This window comes from Archocentrus centrarchus, chromosome 24 (assembly GCF_007364275.1).
Source record: "Archocentrus centrarchus isolate MPI-CPG fArcCen1 chromosome 24, fArcCen1, whole genome shotgun sequence".
Lineage (NCBI taxonomy): Eukaryota > Metazoa > Chordata > Actinopteri > Cichliformes > Cichlidae > Archocentrus > Archocentrus centrarchus.
Window position 1 is genome coordinate 2,705,710 of NC_044369.1, and position 22,034 is coordinate 2,727,743.

The window sequence follows — 22,034 nt, forward strand, 5'->3', positions numbered from 1 at the left end:
GCTGCTGCAGTTAACGCTGAAAACCGATGCGAAGGCTTGGACCTGGCTGCCCCCACCCGCGGAACAGGAACGGGTGCAGAGGTCAGCCCGTCCGTGGCTGCCCCCACCCGCGGAACAGGAACGGGTGCAGAGGTCAGCCCGTCCGTGGCTGCCCCCACCCGCGGAACAGGAACGGGTGCAGAGGTCAGCCCGTCCGTGGCTGCCCCCACCCGCGGAACAGGAACGGGTGCAGAGGTCAGCCCGTCCGTGGCTGCCCCCACCCGCGGAACAGGAACGGGTGCAGAGGTCAGCCCGTCCGTGGCTGCCCCCACCCGCGGAACAGGAACGGGTGCAGAGGTCAGCCCGTCCGTGGCTGCCCCCACCCGCGGAACAGGAACGGGTGCAGAGGTCAGCCCGTCCGTGGCTGCCCCCACCCGCGGAACAGGAACGGGTGCAGAGGTCAGCCCGTCCGTGGCTGCCCCCACCCGCGGAACAGGAACGGGTGCAGAGGTCAGCCCGTCCGTGGCTGCCCCCACCCGCGGAACAGGAACGGGTGCAGAGGTCAGCCCGTCCGTGGCTGCCCCCACCCGCGGAACAGGAACGGGTGCAGAGGTCAGCCCGTCCGTGGCTGCCCCCACCCGCGGAACAGGAACGGGTGCAGAGGACAGCCCGTCCGTGGCTGCCTCCCCCCGCGAAACAGGTACGGGTGCAGAGGACAGCCCGTCCGTGGCTGCCTCCACCCGCGAAACAGGTACGGGTGCAGAGGACAGCCCGTCCGTGGCTGCCTCCACCCGCGGAACATCTCTTGCATGGAAATGGGTGTCTGCAGTCTTTTCTGTGGCCAAAGTATCAGAAGTAGTTTTATGGGTCTTTGAAGGAAAAGGGAGTTCAGTCCAACTCAGTATTCGCTCTACATAACTATGAGTTAATGGTGGTAATGAGTCCGTAAGCCAGGGGTGTTCTATTATTAGTCCATGAAGTCTGTGTGCTATGGCTTTCCCCTGCTTGTCACAGGGTTGCCGAAACCACTGAATGCACAATTCCAAAACATGTTTACAGGAGTCCTGCTTAAATCCCTCACTGGGCTGTTTACACAGTGGTTTACAACAATCTGGTTCCATTATTTTCTTTTTGGGGTGCAAAGAAACAGGCATAGACAAAGAGTCACTCACGGACATGATTAATGGTGTATGAAGCGGTGACGGCTGTGTGGAAACCTGAAGCTGTGGTGACTGACTCCGCGGCGATTCTCTCCGACGCTGCCGGGAGCTTGGCCTTCCTCCCTCAGCGGCAGGCAGCGGCGAAGCGGAAGCGCTGGGAGGCCAGGGACCCCTGTGTCCCAGGAACCGGAAAAAACGACTCCTCCGGAGTCATTCCGGGCGGCGGCTCCGGCGAAAAGTCTCTTTGCTTCCTCCGGGTTCTCGTCCTCCGTGGCTGCGGCGTGGAAAACCGCGGCGTCATACCGCACGGCTCCGGGGACGAATCATGCAGCTGCTGCCAGGAATTCCCCTTCCGCCATGGCTGCGGCGCCCGCTGAGGAGGGGAGGGACCAGTGAGCGGAGTGACAGGTGAGCGAGCGGCAGGAGACAAAAAAATTCCGCCAGTGCGGATAACTCGTGGCTTAGGAGGAGGAGGTGAGTGGCGTCGCCGGGGACCGTTCCAAAAAGCAGGTCCCCCCAGCGCCAGGCGAGTGCCACTGTAGGGGTCGGAGTCTGCGGGGTCCATTCGTGGTCGCGTCATTCTGTCATGGCAGGCCGCCGTGCAGGCAGGAAGGAGGACCCCAAATAGCAGACTCGGGACAGGTGTAATTCATTCACTCGCTTTATTTACCCCAATCTGACAGACATTAACATGAGCTCTCCCTGGCATACACTTAACGGAGAGACGTGAAACTAACTAGACTTGACTTGAGCAAACAGACGTACATGCAGGACAGCAGAGAACAACCATCAATGACGCGACAAAGAACAAAGCAAACCCAGGGGCTTAAATACATACAGAAGGCAATGGTGGGTAACAAGAAACAGCTGGGGAACACAGGGCACAGGTGAACAGAATCTACCTAATCAACAAGGGAAGACAACTAGACAGGACACACCGGGAGTACTAAACTATCAAACTAAAACAGGAAGTAAACAAAGACATAATGCAGACTAAGCACAAACCCATAACCAACTGAAGACCCACATGAGAGAAACCAAACATACATAATCAGAGATAACCAAACATAACCAAAAGAACACAAAGCACTGGGCCACCGGCCCAGGATCATGACATGAGGTCCTGCGAAAGAGGCATCGTTGAATCTCCGTTCAGAAGCGAGATTACGTTTCCGAATCTCTGACAGGATTTTAAAATATTTCAGAGCTTCGTCATCAGCAGCATCTACACTAAATATTTAATATCTGAACACATTAAAATTGCAGATTTAAATGCAGCAAAGAAGAAACTACAGTTTAGTGCTGCAGTTCTCAGGACTCGTACTTGCAGGAATTTCTGCAAATTAGTCTGCACCACTTTAAGTAGTTTATATGGAAACATACCTCAGCAGGGAGCAGATTAATATTTACACTGACACAAACAGTAATTTCTGCACTGCAGTATGCTTGATTAAATCTTAAAATATTTAATGATATTGAAGCAGAGACAGTTTGAAATTTTCACTTTGGGATTGAGGTGAAAGTGCTTTGAATAAGTGACCTAAAAAGGTGGCAGCTAAATATTTTTGAGGCCTCACTGAAGCTCTAAATGTTGCTCTGGCTGCACACTCTGCCCTCACAGTTATGATTAAGGGTTTTAAGCACTTGATTTAAGGTTTATTTAGGCCCGTAATCGTGCAAAGTCAGGATAATTTCAAGCATGAAATTGAGAGATTTAAGGAACCCGGAGTTTATATTATGTGTTCATGCATAGATTAAGAGATGATCAGGATTTATAAGCTGTTAAAATGAATGCTTGCTCTGTGGTGCAAAGCAGGAAAGGACCACAGAGAAGTTCTGGGCTCATTTTTGCGAGGGTGTACTGCTGGTTGCTGGTGTTACGCATAATTTTTGCATCACTTTACATACGCAAGAGGAAATTTTGCGAGTTTGGAAGTGTTTATTATGTTTGCATGCGCTACCTCACCAACCCAAGGCATTGAAATGGCACAGAACGACGGTGCTTGCCAAAAATTGTACATCGCTGCTCGGTTTGTGTTGTTTTTCCCCTCCTCACCCCGGAGCCACCACAGAGAAACAATTCAACAAAAGAATAATAAAGAAAGAGCATTGAAGAGAGATTTTAAAATCATGTAAAAGAAGGAACGCTGCTTCTCACAGAAGATCATCAGGAGACTTAGAGTGAAGTGTTTGAGTGAAAACAAAGAAACAAAGCTGATAAGTTTCCTCAGTGATTTTATTCTGCAAAAACATGAGCAATTTAAACTTGATATTTAATTTTTTAAAATATTTTTAACCCTTTAGGTAAGACTGTACAGTAACTATGATTTATAAATTATAATTTGATCATTAAAAAAACATTAATAAACAACTATTCTACCACTGCTGAAATGCATAATGTATCATAGCTGATTAGAGATGATGACAATCACAATCTGATGATAAATGGCACCCAGAAGGCTCGGTTTAATTCTCAGGTGGCTGTGTCACAGAGGAGATGTGGAGGATATCTCTTCACGTCGGTCCCGTGATGCACGTGTCAACACAATGATTGCAGTTCCATCAGACGCAGGGTGGTGTGTTTCAAAAGCTTCCTGCTTTGCGTCACTGTAAAAAATGCTGTGCCTATTTTTGGTGAATCTTTGGCAGGAAGTCAGACAGAAGAACTGGCTAAAGAATCTGGTCAGCTTTCAAAATAAAAGCCTATTCTTTGACCTGAGATGCTCCAGATGTTTTGCAGCAGTGCAAAGAATGGAACAAAACTGCATCCGAGATGCAACATCAGAAAAGATAGACGGCATAAAAGATGGACATTACCACTGGTTATAGACACGTTAGCATTTTGGCTGCTGCCGTGTTGGCGTTTTGGACCCAGGAGTGACCATATTTATAATAGAGGCTCTCATGCTAGCCTATCAGCTAATTCAGGCTAGTTAGGTTAGCAGCTGCATCCATGATACTAGAATGTCACTCACCACAACTGAAGCACAAACCTGATAGAACATGATAGAGAGATCCTGTTTAATGATTTATAGTAATGGCGGTCAGGACACCTGTCACTCAAGGCGGCCACGCCCTCTGGTCTACAGGTGGGTGAGTTATTAAAAAAATAAAGCTTCCCAATCAGAGCGGATATAAAGGGGGAAACTATCCATTTTGTATCAGCCTGTAAAAATGTTTATTCCAGCTGTAAAGTTGGACATTTTAACATGCAAGTCTGTGGGGACTGACTCAGTTTTGGAGACAGCCTCAAGTGGCCACAGGAAGAACTGCAGTTTTGGTTCTTCAGCAGTGGCCTCATTTTTCAGCTCAGGAGGCTTCTGCTCGGTCAGTAAAGAGTTACATGTAAACGGGGTCTTTTATTACCCCGCCCACCAATGGGTGGAGGGAGGTTATGTTTTTGGTCACATCGGTCTGCCTGTCTGTCTGTTCAGGATAACTCAGACAATTATGAACAGTGGGTGGTTCAAGGAACAGTTGATTAAATCATGATGGTGATCCGGATCAGGATCTGGATCCAGGAATTTTTAAAAGGACTCTTTGCCCTTGTGACAATATTCACATATTTCTGTCTAACCTTATGGAGACAAGTCAGAATTAAGGTGCAACATGTCCATAAGTTCTGTCATGTAGCAAGCGAGGTATGCGCTCCACCGAGTGCCCGTCCAGCTCCTGTGTCTGACTTCCTGCCCTCCTCATCCACTCTGTACAGCTGTTCTGAGCAGTGCAGAGCTTTGAGCTGTTTCTGGGACATTTCTGCTGGAACTGCAAACATCTAAACTCTGATTATTGAATACAAAATGTTTTAAACTCTTGTTTAAACCCACTTTTCACTCATGCAGAGTGCCACTTTTCACTTCTTGTTTCCCCACCACCGTGCTGCTGCAACGAATATTTTTGTTAGATGTACAAACCTGTAAAGATTAATTAACAGTCCACTTCTCATTTATAAAGATGGTTGTCACTCAGTGTTACCAGCCTCTAATACCTTGCTGTGGAATTAATTTTATATTTACATGAGAGGGAAGTCGATTGTGCTGCAGAGAGACGCGATAGATCAGAGAAATCACACAATATGACGCGAAACAAAAGGAATCAATCAGCTTTAGTCTCTGAGAACAAAAAGTTCTGATACAAGTATAAATATGGTTACAGCTATTCATCACAGCTGTTACAGTCCATCCACGTTGTCTGAGCACTGCAGCTACAATCTAAGATCAATCCGAACACACACGAAATAAGTTTGATAAATGGGTTTTAATCTAAAGTTTCTGGGGAGTAAAAGTCAAGAATTTCCATCTTTATCTTATGCAAGTTCAGATTTCTCTGTTCGGTTTGATGAATAACCCTGGCTGATAGGGTGGATGCAGACAGGCTCTCCGGAAGGCTCAGTGCGCTCCCATGTGGCCGGAGGCGGCACTGCATCCTGCAGACTGAGCGACCGCGCGCACACGGCGCATTAAAATAGCGAATTACAGCACTAATACATAAGTAAAACATGATAGATCATCGGCACGCTTTAAATCCTCACAGATCTGATATCACACAGAGCAAGCCATGCAGTAAATTGCTACATTTGCCTCGTTGGATTTAGCGCGCTGGAGTGAAAGGTTTTAATCAGGAGAGTAATTGCGTTTGTTAATGAAGCACGACATTGCAGAGGAGGCCGGAGCCCAGAGCGAGGCGTCTGATGGGATTTTCTCCAGACAGTCCACAACGATTTCTGCTCCCGACTGAGGAGGTGTGATGTGTGGACTGCAGAGCAGACTGCGGAGCTCTCACGGCCACAAAAGCTTTTTGTTCCTAAACTGCTGCAGAAAGAAGCTCCAGCTGGTTAACGAGCAGTGAGACGCTGAAGCCCGCGCTGGGAGCACTGGCAACCAGTACGAATCTGCTCAAAACTTTATGGACACTTAAACATCAGATATGAATCACACACCCACATTAAAAAGGTGTTAAATTCTATAAATCAGACACTGCCTATTGATTATTCATATACACATAAATGCCAAAACATTCCATTCCTGTCCTCAAGAATTCACATGTATGTGTTTATAAAATTTAATTTATATTCATATGTCTAAAATATCAAATGGCACCACACAGAGAAATAAAACATAATATATACACTCAGCTATATATAATTAACTAAGAGCTACATTTGTGCTGTTTATATGCAAATGTATGTATTTTATTCTTTTTTTTTAACCTGTTATGCTTCATAGCTCTCCAGGCAAACGCACTGATTCAACAAAACGACCAAATGTTTTATAAATAAAGGTTGTTTATGGCTTCATTATGGATCAGGCATATTATATTAATGCATTTTATTAATCTATGAGCATTTGCCAAATATATTTCTGCGCATCATGTAATATTTGTTAAACATGATGTAGGGAAACTCTCAGTATTTTAGAATGAATCAGGGTTTCTTCTGCATTTTTACATTTATTGCATATAATTATTCCCCCTGATGTTTGTGTGATGTGCATAAACACATCACACAAACATCAGAAGCGTTTTTGGTCATTTCTTTCTTTCCTAAACCTGTTTTTTTTTTTTTTTTTTTTTGTACTGCAGATTTTTGCAGAGTAACTTTGAGTTTCAGCTGATGCTTAAAAGGTTTTCAGCTTGTGACTTATTGAATCTTCAACATAATACAAGGTCCTAATGCAGATTAAAATTAGCTCCAGTGGAGGATAATATTCTGAGAAACACTAAAGGTGGTAAATTTACAAGAGGAAACTTTAAATTTATGACCAGAAAAACCAAAAAGATTCTGTGAGATGAAAAAAGTAATAAATTTGTGATAAAAGACTCAAATATTTTTGGCATTAAAATCACAAATTTTTGACACCAATCTCTGAATTTTTTACGTTATTACGTTTATCGTCTTTGTTTGAGTCTGAGAGTTTTTTCTTCTTCTGGCTCTGTGATGGGTTTTATTTTAATTTCAGTTAACCAAAATGTTCTTTTGACTCTGAGTTTTTAATTTAGTTTTAATTACCTCTAAAATTGTTATTAAACATAATTTAATTGAATACTTTATAACGGGATGTTCTGACATGAGGGATATCTAATTAAGGATTAGGGAAATTTAACTGTGGGCTCGTTTCACTGAGGATAAAAAACTCAATGTTACCAATAATATAAGCTGAATGGTCTTTTTCACACAGCCTTGTTGTCTCCTGTGTGTGAAATGAGGATGTGCTGTAAAGTTTGTGTACATACCTGAACTCTGAGCTTGTAGTAACGCGCTGTAGTCGGCTTATTTCTCGTCCCTACACCAGAGCGACGAGCTGGATCCCTTCCAGGAGCTGCTGGACGAGCAGCACTACCCGGCCGAGGTGACCATGCCCAGCCCCAAACACCACAAATACCTTCCCTGCAAGGAGAGCAAGAAGGAGCTCATCACGTAAGTCGTACCTCTAATCCGACTGTCGCACGCTGTCACACAGCAGTCTGCGAGCCAAACACTCCCACATTCAGGTCAAAGGCCGGCGAGAAATCCTCAGTCAAAGGCAGCTGAAGTTCACTGCACGCTATACCCCACTTCACTTTCCTGTCTCATTAAACTGACGGTGCAGCGGTCTTTTAAACGCAAACGTGCATAAATGTAGACCATAAATAATATAACCCCAAATATCAGCAGAGAACAGAAGCAAACAGGAAGAGTTGGAAGCAGGAAAGAAACTAATTAGCAGTCTTGTAAATTTAGGCACAGAGATCAGCAGATCAGTGTGCGTTTCAGTCTTGATGTTTCTCGTCTTGTTTAAGAGGCTTCATCAGATGTGAGACAAACGTTCGCACTGACTCCTGTCGCCAGCTGCTGAAAAGCCAACAAGACAACTTTTAACAGCTCGGGCTGAATGACCGAAATTCACATGACAAAAAAATACTTCTCATCTTTTTTTATATATTGATTTATTGCATTTTTTCCCCCACTGTAGCTCAATAAGCACAGACACTTTGCAGCACACAGATATCAGGAGATGTGTGTGCTTTAACCAGCTAACTGTGGAGCAGCATAGCGTGCGCCCTGATCAAATCCTTTTTTCTACGGGCAATTTAGAATCACCAGTTAACCTAACCTCTGTAAGGAAACCAGAGGAAACCAGAGCACCTGGAGGAAACCCACGCAGACACGGGGAGAACATGCAAACTCCACACAGAAAGGCCCGGGCCAAGGTGGATTCAAACCCAGACCTTCTAGCTGTGAGGCAGCAGTGCTGACCACCATGCCACTGTGCTGCCCCTCGGTGGATGATGGTGGATGCACTTTCTTCCTGTTCCTAATCATAAAACATTTTTAGGGGGAAGATGTTTGGTCTTTGGTCATGGGTGTTACGGCCCTGTCCCAACCAGTGAATTACAAATGAACAAGTGTAACAAAAATGAAACCAAGTGCAAAACTCAAAGGTCCAAAGGAAGTGCAAATCATGGTATGCTGACTAATAATCCTTTGGCTTGTTCATTTCATTTCATTTTTCTTTATATTGTATCAATTTAGTTCAATTCAATTTTATTTATAGCACCAAATCACAACAAACAGTCACCTCAAGGTGCTTTATATTGTGAGTAAAGACCCTACAATAATACGGAGAAAACCCAACAGTCAAAAACTCCCTTTAACAGGAAGAATCCTCCAGCAGAACCAGGCTCAGGGAGCTGTTGAGGGGAGGGAAAAAAGGACATGCTGTGGAAGAGAGACAGAGATTAATAACAATTAATGATTAAATGCAGAGTGGAGTATAAACAGAGTAAAAAGAGGTGAATGAAAAAAACACTCAATGCATCATGGGAACCTTGCCAGCAGCCTAGGCCTATAGCAGCATAACTAAGGGATGGTTCAGGGTCACCTGATCCAGCCCTAACTATAAGCTTGATCATAAAGGAAAGTTTTAAGCCTAATCTTAAAAATAGAGAGGGTGTCTGTCTCCTGAATCCAAGCTGGGAGCTGGTTCCACAGAAGAGGGGCCTGAAAGCTGAAGGCTCTGCCTCCCATTCTACTCTTAAGTATCCTAGGAACCACAAGTAAGCCAGCAGTCTGAGAGCGAAGTGCTCTGTTGGGGTGATATGGGACTATGAGGTCTTTAAGATAAGATGGGGCCTGATTATTCAAGACCTTGTAGGTGAGGAGAAGGATTTTAAATTCTATTCTAGATTTAACAGGGAGCCAATGAAGAGAAGCCAATATGGGAGAAATCTGCTCTCTCTTTCTAGTCCCTGTCAGTACTCTAGCTGCAGCATTTTGGATCAGCTGAAGGCTTTTCAGGGAGCTTTTAGGACAGCCTGATAATAATGAATTACAATAGTTCAGCCTAGAAGTAATAAATGCATGAATGAGCTTTTCAGCATCACTCTGAGAAAGGATGTTTCTAATTTTAGAAATATTGCGCAAATGCAAAAAAGCGGTCCTACATATTTGTTTAATATGTGCATTGAAGGACATATCCTGGTCAAAAATGACTCCAAGATTCCTCACAGTGTTACTGGAGGCCAAAGTAATGCCATCCAGAGTAAGTATCTGGTCAGACACCATGTTTCTAAGATTTGTGGGGCCGAGTACAAGAATTTCAGTTTGATCTGAATTTAGAAGCAGGAAATTAGAGGTCATCCAGGCCTTAATGTCTTTAAGACATTCCTGCAGTTTAACTAATTGATGTGTGTCATCTGGTTTCATTGATAGGTAAAGCTGAGTATCATCTGCATAACAATGAAAATTCATGCAATGCTTTCTAATAATACTGCCTAAGGGAAGCACGTATAATGTAAATAGAATTGGTCCTAGCACAGAACCCTGTGGAACTCCATAATTAACCTTAGTGTGTGAAGAAGACTCCCCATTTACATGAACAAATTAGAGTCTATTAGATAAATATGATTCAAACCACTGCAGCACTCCAACCTCCTAACACAAACTCTAGTTAGTCTGTAAATCCGGATCTTCATCTTAAAGTGGCCAAAATTCCTGCAGCCAGTCCCACAAGGCACCAGTGCTAAAAACACCTTGTGAGTAATGATGAGATGCATCCTTCATCTGAGAAAACCACATTATGTGTTATGCGTGGGATGAGAGCACATGGGTAAAATTGTTGGTGGTGTTACAGTAATAGTGGCTCTTCTCCTCCTGTAGGTTGTCAAGCTGTCAGCTGGCTGACAAGAACATCCGCGGGATGATGACCACTAACTCACAAGAACTCAAGTGAGTCACCAGAATCGGTGGATCACTGGTGGGCTGTTAGTGGAAACTGGTCAAGAAGGCTGAAATTACTAAATGCTGTCCATTCAATGTTCTTTCATTTTAAAATGTGTAACTTTTACTATTTTGGAGTCCACTCTGCTGTTTCAGGACCCCTAACACAGAGACTTTGGGAGTTTTAGTTTTACATGTGGTGTGGTCACTGTGGTTGTTTGGAGTCTGCCTTCAGGACTGCCTCACACTCATGTAAAAACCATCAGTGTGGATGTAGCCTTACTTTTGTTTGAAGCCACAGGCACCATTATGTGATGCTACAGTTATTTGATCCTGTGTTTATTCCTTAGGTGTCCAACACCCGGCTGTGACGGATCTGGACACATCACTGGAAACTACGCCTCTCACAGGAGGTACGTTAATAAAGCTTACAGTATACAACTCCCTGCATGAAGACACAAACAAACAGCAACAGTAAACCACACTTCACTGCAGGCACGTGTTTTTAAATGTTATTTTCTGATCTGCAGTCTGTCCGGTTGTCCACGAGCCAAGAAAAGTGGCATCAAAATCCTTCACAGCAAAGAGGACAAGGACGACCAGGAGCCAATCAAGTAAGGAGATACTTTGTTGCCCTAATATTGAGCTTGGAAAGTGAACCCGAGCAATATCAGGGGCCTGCACCATAAAGCAAACTCAACCAAACCAGGAATGAAAGCTGGCAAAAATGCAGACTGTTGTTGAATCACCGAGTCACTATCAGAGCTCTGTCATTTAGACATGAAGAGATCGGACTATGAAGGTATATAAGGTTGTGCATTCCATTAAAATCAATGCACTGCGTAGATGTTTTCCTGTGGCACATAACACATAACTCAGCGTCTGCCCTGCTGTTGTTAAACTGTCTGAGATCAAATAAGGAGCAACTATAAAAGCAGAATTCAGACCAGTTAAGTGAGCGTGCTCACAGATTTTATATAAGGCCAACCGCTTCAAGGCTTAAGTGTCCTGTTTTTGGATCACATCACTATATTAAGGCTTGTAAAACAATAATACTGCTTTAAAATTGTTTGCTTTTTTGTCATGCTGGCTGCAAAGGATAAAGTTACTCTTAAGAAAATTATTTTTCTTCTCGATGCTCATCAGCAAAAGACAAAAACTTGTGATGATCTTTACAAGCTTCAGCATTCCTTGAGCACTGATTGGTCAGTATGTCATGGTTTGAGCCCTTCTGCTGAACATAAAACCCCTGGATGGGTATCCCAGTAATGCCCTGCAGTTACATGATGACACCCCAAACCCGCTTTAGATAACGGGTCTCAGGGGTTGGTGCACATACTAATACAATTACATGCATAATTAAAAGAGCAGGTCAAACTGTTCCTGTATATTTTAAACAGGTAGAACTGGAGTCTCATCTTTTGCACTGAAGTAAAACTTCTCCATAAAGTAGGAGACCACGTGTATCAATTAGACTTTTCAAATTAACAGCAAAGAGGAAGGACTGAGTTGAATCTTTACCTCTTAAAAACACGTCCCAGGTCCCTTTATGATGTATTATTTTGTGGGTGTCAAGGTCAAACCACTTTGTTAATGGCAGATCCGTCCATCAGCTCTGTCTTAAAATGCTGCCTGTGCACGCTGACCTTTCTAACTTTGGCAAAGAATATTTTAGCGAGGAGCCGCGGTCAGTTCTGCACTCCACCTCGGCTCCCAGCAGACCAAGTGCTATAAAGGTTAGCGCTAGTGAGCCTTTGACATTTGTGTTAAAGTAGAGCCATAATGCTAAGCCAGTACGACCTTGTGAATAATCTAAAGTTCAGCTGGTGTCGGTCTGTAGCCAGCTGCTGCTGCCGCCTCTGTTCCATCCACCATCATCATTAACAGTGGAATCATAATTAAGCTTAACCTGAGCTCGGCTGGGGAGCGGCCTGCGGACGCTCGGCTCATTCTAATCAGCTCAAATGTCACTGAGAAGGGCGTATTGGGATGCAGGAGGCAGAGCCGAGCGTCTGGAAGCTGAGGAGGTGATAGGTGTTTGTCCTGCTCGTCGTTACGCTGCTGTGGCCTTGAGGCCTTGGAAGGGAGGGGGAGGATTATAGATGAGGAGGTGAGTCGTGACTCAGTGTGTCCCCCTTCGGAGTGCCGTGGGCAGTTGCTAAAGCACAGTACCAATTGTTTTTAATTTATTAGCTCATGTTTCTGTCCAACATTTTCACACGACCAGCTGCTCAGAGAGCTGATGATGATCAGCACGGCTGCTCGAGCAGGTTTTACTCAACCTAAAACCCTTTGGAGATGACAGGACTTGGCCTCAGGGTGACACTGTGCTCTGAAAAGCAAAGTGAGACCTCATGTTTGCTCCTCAGGTGTCCAGTGCCAGGTTGTGATGGTCAGGGTCATGTGACGGGGAAGTACGCTTCTCATCGCAGTGCATCAGGCTGCCCCCTGGCGGCAAAGAGGCAAAAGGACAGCTACGTCAACGGCTCGCAGTTTGTCTGGAAATCTGGCAAGACAGACGGCATGACCTGCCCGACCCCGGGCTGCGATGGCTCAGGTCACGTCAGCGGGAGCTTCCTGACCCACCGGAGGTGAGCTCTCATTTACTTTAAACAGAGTTTTCTCCAACTTATTGAATAATAGGGCCAAATCATGGACTATACTGGTATTTGCTCCTCCTGCTCTGCATGCTGCTGGTTTAGTGTTTCTTTATCTGTTTAAAAATCAGTTAGCATAGTTTCAGATGTTTTTGTTTTATTCCAGTCTCTCCGGGTGTCCCCGCGCCACCTCAGCCATGAAAAAAGCCAGGATGAGTGGTGTGGAAATGTTGACAATCAAGCAAAGAGCAAGCAAAGGTCAGAGCTCAGGAAACAGAAAAAGTCTGAATCTATGTCTGAAAAAATCTAATTTGCTCATATTAGGTCATTTTTACATGTGATTGAATGAATTTTGACTGTCAGGAGTGTTTTTATGTGTTTCAGGCATTGAGAACGATGAAGAAATCAAGCAGCTGGATGAAGAAATCAAAGATCTGAATGAGTCCAACAGTCAAGTGGAGTCAGACATGATAAAACTGAGGACACAAGTGAGATGGTTTCTGTGTGTTAATTATAGCATAAATACAAATCTATTTGTGCAGGAAGCTAGTCCTGTAATAAGCAGTACTGAAAGCATCCCAGTACGCTGTTATTTCCAGAGGAATTGATTTTGTTTTGTTTATTTGAAGCTGATGTTGCTTTAAATAGTGAAGCTTTTACAAAATTAGGACATAGCATTAATTAAAATTCCTCTTTTTGTCTTTGTTTGATACAGACACTTTAGAGACTTCCCTGTTTTCTCACCTGTTTCAATTCATGAAAATTTTCCATGTGTTCTTTTTTTCTAAATGCAAAGTTCTGCAGCTTAACTGCAGAAAAACTGTTAAATGAAGCCACTTTAAAAGTCTTGCAGCAGTACTAAAGGCAAAATTCCTCATTTTATTGGCAGACTTTTAATCTGAAATGTTGGAGGAACCTTTGGGAGTCATAAAAAATCCTCCTAGAAGTCCGAGAAGGGGAGTTTAAGCTGCCAGCTCCCTAATACAACCCCCCCCCCCCCAAAAAAAACAAAACAAAAAAAAAACAGGTGATATTTCAGCTATGAGGCCCTCAGAGCATTTACTGGCATCAAGTTTGCATCATAGGTTTTCATGAAGGCTCCGAGGACACCTACAGAAACTTGCTGACCCAACTCTCCCCAAATTATCTGAAGATCTCGTTGTTTCATTTTCTCTCTTTATGGCCATTTTGTCACTATTAAAATAAAAGCTGTAGAAGGTCTCTCACTAATTTATTCCCTCGTCTGGTAGATCACCACCATGGAGACCAACCTGAAGTCCATCGAGGAGGAGAACAAGGTGATCGAGCAGCAGAACGACTCCCTGCTGCACGAGCTGGCCAACCTCAGCCAGTCACTCATCAACAGCCTCGCCAACATACAGCTTCCACACATGGTGAGACAAGGAATCAGCTGCAGCTTTAAATCAGCCTATATTCTTTAATATTAAGACAAACATTCTCTATCGTGAACATAGGCTTTGTAATGATATAACATATATATCTAGAGACTTATGTCAGCTCAACCTTTTAGATTTTGGCAAATGATGTTTATTTGTATCTGTTTTATTGTATCTGTTTGATGTCAGTGTGCAAAGTGCTTTAAAGGCAAATATAAGTTAGTTATATTTAGCTTTATTTAAAGTGGACCTCTTATATTAATTTCCAGCTCTGTATTTTTATTCTTGGTCTCTGCAGCTTTGCAGGATCCACAGTTTTAGTTTTGTCTGATTCTGGGCCCTCGAGCAGTTTATCTTCTGTCTGAATCAAGCATTTTTAGCCCCTGACCCTTTGAGCCCTCGTAAACAGAAGGTCCAAAGAGCAAGTGGGTGGGGCTTCTGTGCCTGACATGACCATATTTGGGATATCGCCTCGCTTTGACATCATGCAGAGCCAAGACTAGAAAAAAACTGAAACTTTAGGCTCACAGATAGAACTTGTACGAACACTGACCTCATTCTTTGATACTTTGGTCCTGTTTTATAGTATTGACACTGGAACAGGTCCACTTTAAACTTGGTGATAATACCTGTAATATTGTTTTGAAGGACATCTTTGTCCTTTCAGGGAGCACCTTCGTCCCTCCACAGAACACAGCAGCACAGATTTTGTTGGGTGCATTTTGTTTTAATTGGATTATTTATTGAGAACACGTGCAGTAAAGTCTAAAACCAGCATGCATTAATTTAATTTGAAGGAGTTTTGTTTGTAGCATTTATGCAGTGTATCACTGTACTACAGTGACTACAAAAAAACATGTCTGATATGATTTATTATGACATTTGCAGGTCAGAAATGCTTTATTTTGCCTAATTTTACTTACAGTATAACAGTTTTATGAGTTTGAGTTTCACATTTAAGTCACTGAACATTAAAATGTTGTAAATGAAGATTTTAACGCGGGGGTTTGTCCACTCAGGTTTTTCTTCATCTGCTTCTTTCTGTTCTCCACCTTCTTCTTCTTTTTTCCTCCCAGCAGTTCATGCTGTGCTTCTCCTGTGCTTTGAAACGCTTCACAGATTTTCACATAAAGAAAAGGCCCCGTTGTTGTTTTTTTTCTTTAGTTTCAGTGAAGTTGCTCATGGCTGTTTTGACGTCATGTTGTCTCAGTGTTGGAAGAAGACTGGGGCTAATTGGATAATCTCTTAAAGCAGTATAAACCAGAGTTGCTTGATAACTGGACTCTCTGCTTCCTTTCCTTCTTCCTTTAATAGGCGGGACTGCTTCATATCACACTGTAAGAAAAATATCCGCCTTAACAAGGAATTCTCAGTCAGATACAGTCTCATTAGCAGAGAAATGCTGAACTGAATCCAAAGCTCTGCTCACACTGCAGGACTTAAAATCTTTGGTTAGATTTTAGCTCGCCGTGTGAGATCTTCTTGTCTCGGTTGTCTCTTTATTTTAAGCATTTTTTTTTTCAGTTCTTTGTGATCCTAAAAACATGCAGAAACTGGAAGCTTGCTGCAGTGTGAACAGAGCTGGAGGGGAACGACTTGCTAAGGCGGACATTATGTTTTTTTTACTCCTCGGTGTAGCTTATGAAGCTTTGTGACCGCCGCTGTGTGTCTAGCGGGCTAATAGACTTCTCTGTACACCCTCTCCCGTAGAGACCGCTGCCACAGAAAGAGGCCCCAGTAAAGCATAACTGCTGTTTACAGATGCCTCCCAGAGTAAGAGATCCATTTATCCTTTATCCAATTATCCTTCTCTTCTGCACTGTCATCCCCCCTTCCTGTAACTCCTGTAGCTCTCTGTGGCGTAGGCACATCCCAGCTATCCATTTATCCTGCAGCTTTCAACTCAGCCATGTTGATAGTGACATCAGCTGTAGATAACCGCTTTTCCTCTTTGTGACAAAAAGCCAAACCTATCTTTAAATCAAATTAGTTCCAGCTGAGAGTGTCAGAATTTCTCTGTCAACATTAGAATAAGCAAAATTCTACAAAATAGACTTAATGTTTTATTGAATTACTCATATAAAACTCATCAGGAGAGTATTTACAGAGGTGAAGTCCCATTGACGTCTATAGGACCAAAAGCCTTTATGTAAACACAGGTATTGCCCCCTGGTGGCCAGTTAAAAGAATGCTGGTTTAAGCCGCTTTAAGGGCTCCTACACCTAATATTCCTATCAGTCCCATAGATATTTCCCACAGGCGGTCTCTCCCATCAACTAATAAGCTCAGTGATGAATTATCATCTGATTTAATGGTGGGTGGTGTTAATTAAAGCAGGTGCAGTAGGGCACCTGTTATCTAAACTGACTGCTTGTTTATTCGTATCAGCGCTGAAATGCAGAAATGATCATAAGCTGGAAAACGCACAGCCTAGATTATCCGACGTGCAGTGACCTGCGTCCAAAGGCAGCTTTATTGCACTCTCAGCACTTTCCTTCTGTCATATGAATGGCTGAGTGTGTCCAGGCTTTTGAATGCTGCTGTAAATCAAATGAATCCCATGTTTTTCCAGCGCTCAGAGTCACTGGAGCACTGTCAGCAGGAAACATCCTGACTGTTAGGACACCACTACGCTCATGAATGTCGCTTCTCCCTCACTGACCAATCAAAACCAGGAAGGAGCGGGATTTAAATAATGGTGGAAACTCTGAACAACGTGGTCTTTGTAACTTATCATTAAAATTAGCAAGATGCAAACGAGGCACATCCAGAGGAAACTGGCCCCTAAGGTTAAATCAGTCCGTAGGTGGACTCATTGATTAACCAGTGGGCTCAGTGAGCCACTTATTTAATGGTGATTGTGACACTGCGTTGCGTTCTTTACTGGTGTACTAGTATTTAAAGCAGGGTGCCTAAAGTCTAAATGTTTTTTTTTTAATTTCTACCAGCACTGAGATGCTGATTATAATGCTGAAATCATTATTAATTAAAGATCACATATATTAACTCTTATCTGTCCCATTGAAATCGTCAGGTGATCGCTTCATGTAAGGATTACAATGATCAGTGATTACGATGGATAATAACAACCTTCCTGTCTCCTAGTAGTACAGGAGGGCACCTAATGGAGGGATTACAGCTGATAATGACCATGTAATAGACTATTAACAATCAAAGTGTGTGAATCATTTAACTTGAGACGTGGATATTTGTCTCTGAGTTGCCAATTATAGATGGATCATTGGCTTTTCGAGGCTGTGGACTCAGATCATTTGATTGGCTGAGTCTGAATCTGAAGGCAGCAGGATGCAGTGACTGCAGTGCAGGTTAGTGCAAGGCAACTGGCTCGAGCACCAAAGCAGTCAAATCTGTGCAAAAGCAAGAGTGAAATACAAAACAAAGGAAAGCTAAATGAAATTTAATGTGCACATAACTCAGATTATTATCAGAGACGTTATTTTAGAGAAGCAGAAGCATAAGGCAACACTGACTGTCCGTATTACTGTTCCTTAAAACTAATAAGAGGCAAATATCAACTGCAGATCAGTGTCAACAGACAGCACTATAGTAACACTGTGACTAATGTGACATCTGAGGTGTGCAATCATCAGATGATGGTGTCATTTCTTCAATTATTAAAAAATGAAATCAAAAACAGGCCAAAAGAAACTGGTTAAAAATGAATCTTTCATATGCACCAAATATAAGATGTAACTGAAATTAAACTCACCAAAATGCCTAAAGCCGAAGCCGCTCTCCTGCAGAAGTACAGCCAAAACTCCCAGCCGGCTAACGTGATTTTCCAGCTGTCTCTTCCATCTGATCATTAACTTCCTGTTTATAGTTTGTAGTTTATGACATCATGATTTTGTCTCCACGTGCTGAACATTAACCTTCCATCCACCCACCAGCTCACCATCCCTCTCCTGAGTTTTGCATGGTTTGGAGTTGCATTTCGTAGATAGTACGAAATCAAATATTGTAAATTTACTTTAAAAAAAAAAAGAAAAGGGAGCATTTTGAAGCTGTGAGCCATGCTTTCCTGATGGTGTCCCTTCCTCCCCCTGCTGCCCGCCTGTCCCCCCCACCCTCCCCAGTGTCTGACTGAACATAACCCGCCTCCTCTGTTCCACCTGATTGTTTCTGCATGGGTTTCTCTGCCCTCACAGGAACCGATGAACGAACAGAACTTTGACACTTATGTGAGTACACTGACAGACATGTACACCCACCAGGACCAGTACCAGAGCCCGGAGAACAAGGCGCTGCTGGAGAACATCAAACAGGCTGTGCAGGGCATCCAGGTTTAACTCTGAGGCCGGAGCAACAAATGCAAAGCAAAAAACAACAAACGGGGGAAAAAGAGGGAAAAAGGAGGGAGTGGGTTGTTTTTTGCTGCTGTAATTTATCATTAGTTCTTTTTCTTTCTTCTGCGGTTATGCTCTCAACTCCATGGGTATCTCTTTTTTTATTATGTTGATTGTTGTTGCCTTGCTTTGGAAAAAAAAAAAAAGTTTTACATGAACATTCACGTTTTGTACATTTTCATATGACCTAATATAATGTGATGTACTGTTTATAGCTGCTAATGTATGCACATTCGAGTGTATATGTATGTATTTATTTATTGTAAGCTTGAATCATTTCTTATTTTAATGCGATTTTTCATACATCAGAAAAAAAAAAATAGAAACTGGGCGTCACGGGTTTAACAGGGAGCAGAGCGGCGACCGGAACACGAAGAGCGGCCGGTTCTGAGACGCTTCTCACGAGCCGGAAGCTGCTCGTCGATTTTTTCTTTCTTTTTTTCTTAATGTCTCAAAGTGGACACTAATGTAACTCTTTAGCAATTACGAGAAAACCCGATGCTATAAGCAAGAAGATTTCAAACATCACGACACGGAAACTTTGTGGTGCAAAATCCCATCATCCCCCTTCGGAGTTGTTCCGTTTTAAAGCCGTCCTGTTTCTTTGCTCGTGGGCGGGAGCGCGAGTGGAAAGAGCCACGGCTGCAGAATATCTAGGAGACAATCTGCCATTGTGAATTTATTTGAAATCATCAACCTCGACTAGCTAATAGGACAACGTGTCAGCAATATTGGTATGATAATATTAAAGCGTTTGTTTAGATATGGGATGCAATCTATATAAAAAAAAGTTGTTTGGGTATATGCAATTTCTTATGAATAAAACTAGCAAAGAGCTGATAGATCTTTTTACTAACTATAAATGTATTGCGTTTTGTATAAACCTTTTACTACAATCATGTTTTAGGAATCTGACACGGGTGAGAGGACTTTGGTTCTGTCATGTTCGACTTTGCACAGGGACACCTTTGTTTCCATGTTTTGATGTTTTTATTGCCCGTTAAGAGGCGCTTAGCAGGCAAACGGATCTGTAGATAGGATCTTTCTTTCTAGAGGCTGACGGCTCCGCTGGACTTACAGGGTCAAAGTTCCCATCCTTCATTGTATATTGCACTCGTTGTGTAGAAAACGTCTTTCCAGTCATGCATCCTCTTGTCTGAGCCACGATGGGACATGATGGCGGACAACGTGATGACCAAGCACCGCTTTTTATTTATTTTTTAAAAAAAAGAATCTTTGTAATTGAAAATATGAATGAAAACTAGAGCCAGCAGTCGTGATGTCTGTGCACTGATCTGAATCGGCCTTATTGATGACATTCGGTCTGAAATCACAGAACTGATGGAACGTTTTCTCAACACCGTCGATCATGCATGCACTTTATTGGAGTATGTTCAAGTATTATCATGTGGTAAATGGAGCAAAAACTGTACAGCGAGTTTGTGGAAACTGACTTTGTGCTGGCGATGCCTGTTGGAAAGCAACCTGGAGCAAATTTGATTAAGGGAAAACTCCCCCTGTGGTCTCCTCACGTTATCGGTCCAAAACCTTCACCCTTCAGAGGCTCTTCTGTGCAAACATGTTCTAAAATGTGAATACTGATTGCACTAGGAAATGAGTCCAAAAGTAATGTTAATATGTATGTCATCTTTTCCTAAAGCACAGCATCAGCAGAGTGGGAAAGTCCCCTTTTTTTTCTTCTCTGCATAGATGATGTTAGATGACTGCTTTTGCCTGTGTTGGCAGGATGAAGCCTAAGGCAGGGTCTCAGGAGGGTCTCCTGGATCAAAAAGGCAAAAAAAAAAAAAAAGTTCAAATTAAGTAAAAATGAGTTCCCAAATATTTGAATCTTTCAACACAACAAAGCAAATATATTTTTATGTGTACATAAAAACATAAGTAGATGTTGTGGTGAGTTACAACCCCAAAGCATCTGTGCTCTGGCCTCACATATGTTAAAAATTTGTGCCTCTGACTGCCTGAGCTGATATCTTACTGTAAAACCACCCTGGATCAAATACAGTATATGATCCAGGAGCCTCATGAGTTGAAGATGCATGGATGGAGACAAAATCAACTCCACAGTTTAAATTTAATAAATACTTTAATGAAAACAATGATTATTTAAGGAAAAGTAATTTTTCAGATTGCTTCTAAATGGGTCATAATGACACTGGAGTGCTACCGGCTGAAACTCTCCATATAACTGTGTAATATGAAAGTCCAAAAGGTAAACTGATACTTCAAAGTAGATACATTTTGATAAATCTTTTATGAACTAAACTGCATTTCTGTGCATTCAGACGTCGGCGGTACACGCAGATATGTTTAAACCTGATTTCACTGTAAACGAGGGGGGGAAATATTGACCTGTGTGATCTCAGATTTTAAAAGTATGTCATCATGCAAAAAGACATTTGTTACAAAGGTAACTGATGTCTGATGTGTCTCTCTCCATATTTTTGACCCGTTTCAGTCCAGTTTTCTAAACAAACTGCTAACGGGGGAGTTTTCCTTTAAGACTTCTGTGGACTTCTCTCATTCCCCGACTCTCACACCTCCATCCAGAACTTGGCGTCCGCAGCTTCCTGCCAGTGAACTACTGCATTAGATAGACTGACAGCTTGTATTTTTTATTTAGTCAGTTATTCTTACTGATAACAAAGGAAATGGGAGTAAAAGCACAATTCTGCCATTTAAAGACAGTCGATAGACTAGATATTGTAATAACAGATGTAAAAGCTAAACTGTAACTATTTACATAGAGAATCTCAACACTAACATGTGACACGCTAGAATGCAAAAGAAATCCATATGAATATTTGTGAACTCATCAGTTTATGAAGATGATAGTTTCTTTTCAGCAGTGCACAGATAAGGGGTTTTTATACAACATTCATTTTCTCTCCTTTTGCCCCTTTTTCTCTGTTACTCGCAAAACTTTCGGCAGCGGTTTTCTTACCACATGGCATGGGTTTCTGTTGATATTTTTGCTGTATGTTTAAAGTCATGAGTTGCTACGTGATATTTTAATTTGACTTGTGAAGTTTGTACAATTTTTATCATGCTGGTGTTGGCATCTCTTGCTCTGAATAAATCTTGTGTTGCAACACTGATTATGACCTTCACTCGTTTGTCATTTTAAAGCTGATTAGTTATGCTAATAATGAGCAGAAGGATGGGGATTTCAGTGATTTTAATGATTAGCTACCAATGAAAAGAGTCAGTTGAGCAGTTATCATCGTAAGTGAATAATGTTTTAGGTCTGCCTGTCTGTGCTGTGAGAGTATCCATCAAAATCAACATTAAAATCACAGCTGAAATGATAATCATCCCTG

The 22,034-nt window shown here is 42.6% G+C and overlaps 1 protein-coding gene across 1 annotated transcript in view; it reads left to right on the forward strand.

Moving 5' to 3' along the window:
- Window positions 1–21,812, forward strand: part of myt1la (myelin transcription factor 1-like, a) — an 89,494-nt gene extending 67,682 nt beyond the window's left edge. Inside the window, exons 15-24 of the mRNA XM_030721438.1 lie at window positions 7,430–7,554; window positions 10,276–10,344; window positions 10,686–10,748; window positions 10,866–10,949; window positions 12,705–12,926; window positions 13,099–13,190; window positions 13,317–13,420; window positions 14,183–14,326; window positions 16,040–16,102; window positions 18,499–21,812. Coding sequence (XP_030577298.1) covers window positions 7,430–7,554; window positions 10,276–10,344; window positions 10,686–10,748; window positions 10,866–10,949; window positions 12,705–12,926; window positions 13,099–13,190; window positions 13,317–13,420; window positions 14,183–14,326; window positions 16,040–16,102; window positions 18,499–18,639 — 1,107 coding nt within the window. The 3' untranslated portion in view covers window positions 18,640–21,812. The remainder of the gene's footprint in view (window positions 1–7,429; window positions 7,555–10,275; window positions 10,345–10,685; window positions 10,749–10,865; window positions 10,950–12,704; window positions 12,927–13,098; window positions 13,191–13,316; window positions 13,421–14,182; window positions 14,327–16,039; window positions 16,103–18,498) is intronic.
- Window positions 21,813–22,034: the final 222 nt, after the last annotated feature.